This window comes from Leucopleurus acutus (genome assembly GCF_964270905.1).
Source record: "Leucopleurus acutus genome assembly, chromosome: 15".
Classification (NCBI taxonomy): domain Eukaryota; kingdom Metazoa; phylum Chordata; class Mammalia; order Artiodactyla; family Delphinidae; genus Leucopleurus; species Leucopleurus acutus.
This window is the reverse complement of record NC_139157.1, coordinates 14,161,649-14,171,741: the sequence shown is the minus strand read 5'-3', so window position 1 is coordinate 14,171,741 and position 10,093 is coordinate 14,161,649. Positions and strand designations below refer to the sequence as shown.

Below are 10,093 nucleotides of genomic sequence, written 5' to 3'. Positions count from 1 at the left end.
TACTGCTACAATTAAGACAGCAATGGAAAGATAGATCAAGAACACAAGACAGAGTCCAGAATAAAAATCCAGTTTTATATAGAAACGTATTATTCAATGAAGCTGACATTACAAGTCGGTGGGGAAGACTGTTTACATAGCACGCCACTGTGGCAGCTGGTCCCAAAACGAGGAAACTCAGGGCAGGCGGTGGCTCAGAAGCCCAGCCCTAGAGCCCAAAGTGGCGCGTCCTTAACAAGTTTCCAGGTGACTCTGATGCTGCCGATCTGGACCACACTGCGAACCACTGGGAACCACTGGCCTGGACGGACTGCTTTGTAGCATGACGCATCATGCCTACAGTTTCTGGTCAACCTGTAAAGCCCACGGGGAGGTGTGGTGTGGAGGTGGGGCGTGAGCTGTGCAGGGAGCTTGCGGTTGGGGTGGCTGCCTGAACTGTCCTCGATGTGGGCAGCTGTCTGGCAGCTTCACCTTCTGAGTCCAGCAACTGCTTCAAGAATGTCTCCTGCGGGGTGTAGGCCTGGGCTGGGAACGCACATCTGTGAGGCCCTCACGTGACCTCCTCTGGGAGATTCTGGATTTCTTCTCGACCACCTGTGGCATCAGATGCAGTCATCTGCTGCACACCTCACAAAGGACTTTCTTCTCCTGATACAATTGGGCTTTTCACATTCGGTTATGATCCTGCTTCTATATTAGGTAACAGGTTAAAAAAAAAATGGCAAGTCTGATTCATGTTACTGTGACCTTCATATTTTAGAAAGATTATATCCAAGTCCCACTGGCTTCCTCGGCTCCCCAGATTAAATGTTCCTCGTTGTTCAGCCTGGGTTACAGTGTATCGCCCTGGTTTTCATTAGCCATTTTCAACTTTCCAACTTCCTTAGCCTTTCAAGATGCTCCTGACTGACCACAGAGTTCAAGTGAGTTCCTCTGGTTCCCACCTTCTGCCCAATAACCAACAGAAACCCTCCCCCATCTGAGGAGCGCTCTGCTGCCCTGCAGAGAAGGCTGCTTAGCAGAGGCTGCCAGAAGTGCCTCCAGTTCCTTCACTTACTCACATGAATGGGGGGGGGTCTCCTCCCCCAGGTGAGGCCCCTCCCCCAGGTGAGGCTCCTCCCCCAGGTGAGGCTCCTCCTCCAGGTGAGGCTCCTCCCCCAGGTGAGGCCCCTCTGTGGCAGTCCCCAGTGGATTCCTGGTGGATATCTTAAAACTCTCAGGGAGAGGTTAGTGAGAAGCCAGGAACCGAAGACTAAAAGTCACTCCTTTTAAGTTTCATCGTCTCTGGGTTACTTTAGGTACAACAATGGGCCATGGTTATCACAATATATTATTAAGTCTGAAACTGAAATGACCACTCTTGGTGAAACACCTGCTCTCAACACCCGAATTAACATCTTCGTGCTGCACGTGACTAAGCCAGAAAGTGAAGACCACTCCACCTGCCCCATTTCCACACTCTTCAAAAACGCATCCCTCTATAACGTCAGCCAGGTGACAAAAGTTAAAAGGAGGGGAAATTTGCTGACAGAAAATGAAGAGACTTAGCAGGTTTAATCTCCCTTTTCTCCTCTAAATTAGCGATTGTTTCGGTTTGTTCCCTTCAAGTGTCCGCATTATCCTTCACCCCAAGTTTCAGGACGTAATTGGTGGAGGAAAATACAGAGGCTCCTGTACATCAAAGGCCCAGTGATGACGTTTTAATGGGTAATTAAACGGGAAGGGATGAGATCCCAGCTGAAACTTGACGCCGGAAGAGTTTGGAGCAGTTCCTGCCCCACCATGGTGGGCATTCAATACATTCTTGTGATCTGAGTGGATGCCGCACTTCCCGGGCATTTCTGGTCCTATTCAGCATATCCTCTGAGAATATTTTACTTCCGTATAATTCCCTATGGGTACATTTGGGGATGGTGATGGTGGACTGGTGGGCGGGGGCAGAGAACCCAGCTATCGGGACTGCTTTCAGGTCCATCCGGACCAGCTGGAGACCCTGCTTTTCTAGCCATGATCGGCTCTCATAAATCAATTCGCTCCACGTTTCTTTGCTTTATGATCTCTTAAGTGGCTTGCCAATAAAATTTTGTAGCTCTAATTTTTTAATATTTGGCCCCAGGGCATGGGCTGTAAACCTGCCTACCCCAACTTGCCTTTTGACAGTAAATCTCAGCTCTCGGCTTCCTGAACTACCCATCCTAGCCTTTTGAAGGCATCTCTTCTCATTTCTCACAAAAACAAGGGAAGCTGCCGCCCCGCCATTTTCCAGGAGGCAACATTCCTGCTCCCCGGGCATAGTTTCCACAAAAACCTTTCACTCCTCCCTGGACTCTTTAGTAAATCATTACTTTTAGTTTCCAATTCTTTTTTTTTTTTTCTCTCCATCCTAGCTTTATGGATTTTCTCTTTCCTCAGCTTTTCTAATGCTGTTTGCTTGTGCAAATCTCATTACCAAGGTATTATTAATCCTACCCTTCCTCTCTTCGCCCTTCCTTACCCACCACTCTCTGAGGACATCACTCCCTATCTCCAGGCCACAGCAGGGCTCCAGACAGCCCTTACCCGGAAGTGAGGGCCTTTTAAACAGCCATCAGTGTCCTTTTAGCCCCTGATTATTCTTTCAAACCCCCCTCCTTGTCCACAAAGCCTCTGTTGACCACAATCTCTCTCTGTTGCCTGGGAAGCTGCAGGCACCGGCGAGGATGCTCCTAGTGGTACCGTGTCCCCTCCCTCATGAGGCACGGGAGATTGTGTGAGCTCTAGACAGAAACCCTAGTCTCTTCTGTGGCTGGCTCGGTCCTCGCTAGACTCGTGTGTTATCATCTGGGGAAAGCCAGTATCTCATGGCTTTAATGCTTACACTCACTGGGGCTTCCTACTTCTGTCCTGTTCCAATGTTCTTTTGTTTAAGTCTTCAAAAAATTTAATAGAAATGCACGTTTTGCCTTCTGTTGAGTGTTTCACAGGGGTTTTAGAAAGGCACAAATGGGACTCTAAGAGTTTTTCCTAATCAAAGCTGCGCTGTTTTCTCAGCCACATTTAACATTTAATTTTTCAGTGATGGGAAATGCGTAGTCAGTTAATTGCCACGTGGAGAAGTGGCTCTGAAGTGTCCTTGTGCTGGCCTCCACCAGGACCGATGTCTCATTGTGTGGTGGCTTCTGTAACATGGCAATGTGTGTCTCTTGAAGGGCTGGATTGCTCTAGAAGCAAGACCAGGACCTCCAGGTATTTGGAGCCGGGGTGACAGGGAAGCGAAGGAAGAGCCAGGCCTGAAGAGGGCCCATCTCAGATGAGGGTGCAGGGCATCCTTCAACTCCAGTCTCCACCACTGCTCACAGCCTTTCCAGAAGCAGGAAGACAGGAAACGTTACACACAGGTTTGTCGTCTTTAGAAAAGAACATCTCAACTCTGATCTTCCCTGCGCAGATTGACTTAGAAGGTCTGCAGTCCAGAAATCAGAAAGCTTAAACAACCTCGAGACACTTGGCTGGGAAGGCACTCAGGCTATGAACATCATGGAAACTATGGAAGGCAGTTCCAGGTAATTCTGAGTACCCCAGTTTCGTTTAAATTCTCAATTTAGGGCAGGATTTGTAAACTAAATACCTCCGGGAGTTAGGCTGGTACAGGCGATGAGAGAGGCTGATAGGATAGTCATGCAAATGTAGTAATTGTCTCCTATTCTTCAAGGGACAGCAGCCATGTCACTCCAGCAATTACTGTCACGTCGGAATGTGTGTCCAGGACACATGAGTTTTCCATTCTCAAGAGAAACCTGAAACGTGGACTTTATATAAATCCTCTCCCTCCAATTATTAAATGGTGGATTAAAATGCCACGAGCGCCAAACAATTCCATGAGGGGCCTAGCTGGCAAGATCGGAGGGACAGAATAAAATCTGATTGTAGTTGGACTCGAATGATTGACTACAATTGTATTTCCTCTGCTAGACAACGAAAACAGAAGATTTTGGAGCAAAGAAGGGACCTGACCAGAAGAATGCTTCAGGGGTATTCACATGGCTTTTTGGTACCCTTGGGATGGAGTGGAGAAGGGGCCTCAGTCAGGAGATTATAGGAGGTTCTTCCAATTGTGCAATGAGAACAGAAAAGAAAGGAGAATACGAAAGATGCTGGGAAGCAAGAGTCTGTGAGATGTGACTGGCTGTGGAAGGAGAAGGAAGAAGGAATCATCCGGAGTCCTCTATGTCTAATATACACTACCTCTATTCATCCTTTTCCTTTAATATATACTTATGTTTCAGCTTCATTTATTCCACCAAAAATGATCATTTAGGTTGCGTTCTGATAAGTGCCTGCTTAATAGGGAAATTTAGAATCATTTCTTTAGGGAGAAAAAAAGCACAGACAAAATATTTCATAATCTCTATAATAAATGCAAAGAAATGGATACAAACAAAATGTGGCTTTAGCAAACTGTACATACATAAATATCATTTTTTTACTATAACATTCGACTTTTTTTTCCACATAAAGCCTCCCATGATTTTATTACATCCAATTTTTCTTTATACCTTTAAAAAAAAGTGCCTTTTAGATTTACAGCATGTGCTTCTAAAGCAAGGTTAGAACATCATGCCCCAAAGAAAAACAAGGTAAAAAAGCTGTCACATAAGCTCTTAAAAACCGTATGTTACAAGGTTCTCAAAGCTCTTCAGCACTGGTTGACGGGTAGATTGTTGGATGCCGAGATGGTGCTCAGGTAGCAACGTTTATGGAGGGGACGGAGCGCACTGTGGGGAAGCTGCCCACATGGTCTCTCGAAGTCCCTGGGCGTGCACAGGATGCACCAAAGGCCCAGAGGTCACTTGTCCAGGGAACAGTGGAGGTCCTGAATCTCTTTAGTGCTGAGGCTCAGTTTCACACAGAGTATCTTCCAAACCTTCTGCATCTATTTGCTCGCTTCCTGTCATTGTTTATCGTCACCTCCGAAGCCGTGATGTGCACACAGGGGATACGGAGGGGCGCGACAGCTGCCGCACCGAGGGCATCCGCCAAGATTCAGGTCCTCTCTTTGCTAGTCTGGGATCGCCCTTCGCCGAATCCCCTCATGCTACCAGCACTGCTGCAGATGGCACTGCCCGGCTCAGAGCGGAGGAGGGCCATTTGTGTATCTGAGCATGGGGTGGAATGATCGGGCAAAATTGTTGGAGAGGGCGCAACTGTAGTCTTCCTGTGACATTGGTACTAGGCAGGCGAGCCCAATGAGGAACAGCAGGAGAAGCTGAAGAGGAAGAGCCGCTCGGAGGACTCTGAACAGGAAGGCTCGGCCGGACCGGGCTGGCCGAGGCTCAGAAAGGGAGGAATCGGAGCCACCTTTTATGGACCTGAGAGAAGAATCGACATCAATGACTCAAATACCTCAAATGTTGGATGGATGCTGCTTTATGCTTCCTCACCTTCCTGGAAGCTAAAGGGTCAGGCTGAACACAACCCAACCTGGCAACTAGTTGCCAGTAAACCCAGGTCATCTCCCCACCACCAAAGGAAGCGCTGTCTGGAAAATGCACTGATGAAAAATCGACATTTAGTCAACTAAAGGTAACTAATTGGGTTCAAATTACACCCCGTAATTTGGTAAAACATTTTCCTTCAACAAAGAAAACTGCTCCACACACACTCTACCAGCATCAATGAAGTAGATCCGGGATCATTAAAATGTGGGTGTTTGATGCAGTACGTTTTTGGTTTAAGAATATCAGGCAAAATTAGTTGCTGTCGGGACGATACAAGGCCTCCCTCCCATCTAGCCGTCCTGGATGTGCCAAAGTCCATGCAGCAAGACAAGAACAGCTGCGGTCATTTTGCACAGACCCACAGAGTTGAATTATTCTTAGCGTATACCCTGGTTTCATCTTGCACTGAATCAGCAACTGGCCCTGACATTAGTGGGTTCCAAAGCTGTAAGAACAAGGATGACAGTGGAGCCAGTCTACAGACCCCTGGTGCTGAATGACACCCATTCCAGGCTGACCCTTCTATCCCTAGCTCTGTGAATTTGGGAAGTTCCAAGTTCTCCTATCCACTTTAATTTCCGCATCTACGTTGAAACAGTGCCTTAGAGATGAACCATGAATTTCAGAATTCGTAAGGAAGACTGCCTGGGAAATGTTGAAAATGGAAGTAGGTTCTCAGTAGGGGGCACTGTTTTCTCTTTGTGGGCATCCATGAGTGTTTTGCTACTAGTGGAAAAGATGAGGAAAGCAATGTCATCTACAGGAGGAATTCTGTACATATACACACACACGCACAACACTGCAGAAGCAAAAAGAATACATGCACCAGTGGACCCACTGCCCCACACCTAGTAGGAATTCTCTAATAGTTTAATGGTAAGAACATTGAACGTGAGGCCACTGGAGAAATACGAAGGTGTGAAAACTGTACTGGTTACTCTGTACGTTCCTCTCATAAGAAAACACTATGTCTCCAGCTACGTTATTAGCCATTCATTTCTGAAGACAGATTACACTGGTATCAGCGAGGGATAAGGAGTGACACCAAAGAAAATAAATGTTAAAATAAAAAACAGACATAATCCCCTTAAAAGGCAACAGAGGGACGACTCAAAACTCTTTCATTAAACTACCAAGAAATATGTGAGACGAACAGACTAGACTGGCCCCGAGAAGCCCTGAGCAGCCCCGTACCACACTATTTCTACTACAGCTCCAAGTGTGATGAAAAAACAAAGCCCTGGCCTGAACTGGGACTGTGTTTTTCTGGTCTACAAACCTTGAACAGCTCACTTCACCTCTACGCTACAAGCTCTTCTTCAAATCCTTCAAATCAGACTAAACGGTCTTCCAACTTGCAAGTTCTGTTTATACATTTTACATCTTCTACTGATTGGTCAGTGTGAAGAGTCTGCCAACTGGGAGGCCACAAGAGTTCAATCACCATCTAGTGGTCAAAGTGATTAACTGCCCTATGCTAAGACCAATGAGTTGTTCCCAAAGGGCTGAACAGGACAAACTGTATATTTTGCGATGATATATTAAAGTATAAGAGAAGTTATGTCACACACCTGTTAAACAGAAACTTCTCTAGTTCACCTAATTGTAAAATATTTGTGTTGAGATAAGGCCTGAGAGAGTATCTAATCCATCTTTACTTCTGTAGGTAAAGAGCTAAGGAGAGTTCACATTTGATCCTCTAACTGCTGGGCCACAAAAGCATGTGTCTTGGGTTCTCTCACTTAATTCCCACAACAGTCCTCAGTGTGCCTGTCACCTTCATTTTAGAGCCGATGTAAATGAGGTACAGAAAAGTAAGGGAACCAGCTCCAGGTTATACAGCCAGCAACGGGCAAATGAAGATTTCAACTCCGGTAATTTAACTCCCAGAACTTGAGCTTTATAAATAGAGTAAATTGGCCCCAAATCCACCACGAAAGGAGGAGCTCTAGCAGGAACTCAGGGTTCCAGAGTCCCCGCCTACTGTGCTCGCTGTTATGTTTTGTTGTTTGGTGACATAAATGAAGGGCATCCAGGTCATATTTATGTCACACGTATCTCACATATAGAAGCAAAGAAGACAATACTTGTATCCTAAAATACTGGAAGGTGAGTGGTTTCCTCATGTCTAAAATAAAGGTCTCTAACCATAAAGCTTCGCAGTGTGACACAGATCATCAAGTCAGAATATGGATACGAGGGCATTTTGTTTTGAGGCAGTTGTACAATCGTGGGAAAGTAATTTAGTCTCTCTGGCCTTCAGTTTTCTCCTTTGAAAAGATGAAGATGCATTAACATCATAAAATCTTTTTGGTTCTAACAATTTATGAATTCAGCAGTTTAAGTGTCTGGAGAAGGAAGGGATAGTTACCCATGAGCTCTGGATTGAATCTTCCTTCAATACATCTTTTGCTTGACCTGAATATATGCCCTGGAAAACAATACTCTCCACCTGTCACCTGTCTGAGTCATAACAGAAGCACAAAAGAGAGCTCCATGTTTCTTTATTATCTGGTGTTTAAATAAAATAAGGGAGATTTCTAACTGACTCTTTTTCTTTAGGAGACACTTAAGGACATTAGTGATGGGCAGATTTATGCATATAATTGATAGTAACAATCTGACTGACAGAGCTGAATAGCCCCTCTTTGTCAATTATTAGCTTCTTTGAACAATAAAGCCAAAGATCAAGGGCTACACACCGACTAGTCCACTCCTGAGAAAAGCTAGAAAGGTCACCATCCTTGGAATACGGGCTCAGATGCTGCAGAGTCTGTTGAAGGACATGGCGCATTTAACGGCATCAGAGCATTCCGTATTAAAATTTAATTAGCGTGTGCTTTCTAATGTTGAAGAATGCCAACCTGGGGAGAAATAATGGGCTGAGATAGAGACAAAGAGAACACACAGTTCTTAGTGAGCTTCCATGCAGTTGACTGCTCTTGGAAATGTCCAACTGTTCTACTGAAAAAAAAATGCCACCCGCTTGGGGCAATTACCAAGGTTTCAATAAGCCCAAAGTTGCTTCCGCTTAGGGTAAACCTGTTCTAGAGTTTCTAGTACTCACAGGTTAATGATACCAAGTAAAAGGGTACTTTTAATATTTAATCTACTGACCTAAAATCACGTAAGTTTCAAGTCTTGGGAAATTTGACAAGGGGAAGAACAAAGACATCTCACTGAGCCGTCACTCATCACTTTCCAATGGCCTTATTCCACATATAGATGCAGTAGAGATGGTGTCGACAGAGAAAACTAAATGTGTGAACTTAGTTAAGGAACTTAATCAACGGAGGTATTTCAGATAATCCTGTCCAGCAAAAACATGCTTATTCTCTACAAGTGAATATTTATTTTATTATCTTTCTCACTCCCCTCACTCATTCAAATTTGGGGGTAAATAATTGCCCAGGTGTTGTTTCATCTCTTTCCTAAAATACGTACAGTTGTGGGAGAAGATGGCTATAGGGGAGGGGGCCGCACATACGAACACACCACAGGAAAGAAAGTCTGGCCAAGGGTTGTGAGAAGCCTGAAGAGTGTGCACGTGGAGTGTGACTCATCTCAAAAATTTTACATCATCAAGGAAGTGAAATGAGTTAATTCTGTGCACACACCATTTATACAAATGAAAAGACACTTTCAATTCATTCTGCTACTTGTTAGCAAACACTGGCAGTAGAAGAACAGAAATTTTTTGTCAGGAAATATCAGGTTGTCTACGATCGTGTTGCCTGTTCCTGTGTGAAGGGTCTTTATTCCCTGGATATGTGGTTCAGAAGACAAATTCCCAGGATCAACTTAGGATGTGCCTCTCTTTATTCCAAGATGAACATTCTGGCTGGTCCTAAGCTATCTCAGGCAACCCATGGTAGCCCAAGCCCTGGAACTGTTGTTTAAAGTACCCCACCCATTAGGAGCCCTAATGGAGGAGGAGTGGTTAACAAGCTAGGATCCAGAGTCAGAGAGACCTGGTTTCCAATTCTACATCTTCACACAGATGTAGAGAACAAACGTATGGACACCAGGGGGGGGAAGTGGTGGCCGGTGGTGGTGGTGGTGAGATGAACTGGGAGATTGGGATTGACATGTATACACTGATGTGTATAAAATGGATGACTAATAAGAACCTGCTGTATAAAAAAAAAAAATAAAATTGAATTTAAAAAAAATTCTACATCTTCCTGCCTCTAATCCCTGGTGTCCTTGTCTGTAAAATTGGGAATGAACACGTTGGGAGAGTTAAATGAGGTAACAGATATACAACGCTTAGCATGCTGCTTAGAACACACTAGGTGCTAAATAAATGTCAGCAACTTATCATTCTTATTTATCTGTATTATTAAAGCACGGGTGTGATGACTCATAACCTTAGGGATTTTGCTGGATTCAGCCTTTCCTTCCAAGGAAATATTCCTGATTTATAGCAGTGTTTTCAAAGAGGTGATGCATTTTCTAAGGTGTCTGACTTGGTCCCGGGAAACACTGGGAATGCAGACCTCAAAATATAAAAGAAACATAGTGGAGCCTTACCCTATACCTGTCCTCAGCCCGGGTGTCCAGCCTGCCCCAGGGGCAAGGCTGTTTTAGGATGAGGTGCTTTGAGAACTTTGAAT

The 10,093-nt window shown here is 44.9% G+C and overlaps 1 protein-coding gene across 6 annotated transcripts in view; it reads right to left on the bottom strand.

Moving 5' to 3' along the window:
* Window positions 1-4,376: 4,376 nt before the first annotated feature.
* Window positions 4,377-10,093, bottom strand: part of SYNE1 (spectrin repeat containing nuclear envelope protein 1) — a 464,341-nt gene continuing 458,624 nt past the window's right edge. For 5 of the 6 annotated variants that reach the window (XM_082855887.1, XM_082855882.1, XM_082855883.1 and 2 more), the window contains one exon: window positions 4,377-5,348. In XM_082855887.1, the coding sequence (XP_082712013.1) occupies window positions 5,108-5,348 (241 nt within the window). In that variant the 3' untranslated portion in view covers window positions 4,377-5,107. The remainder of the gene's footprint in view (window positions 5,349-10,093) is intronic. The other variant, XM_082855884.1, reaches the window with a different exon arrangement.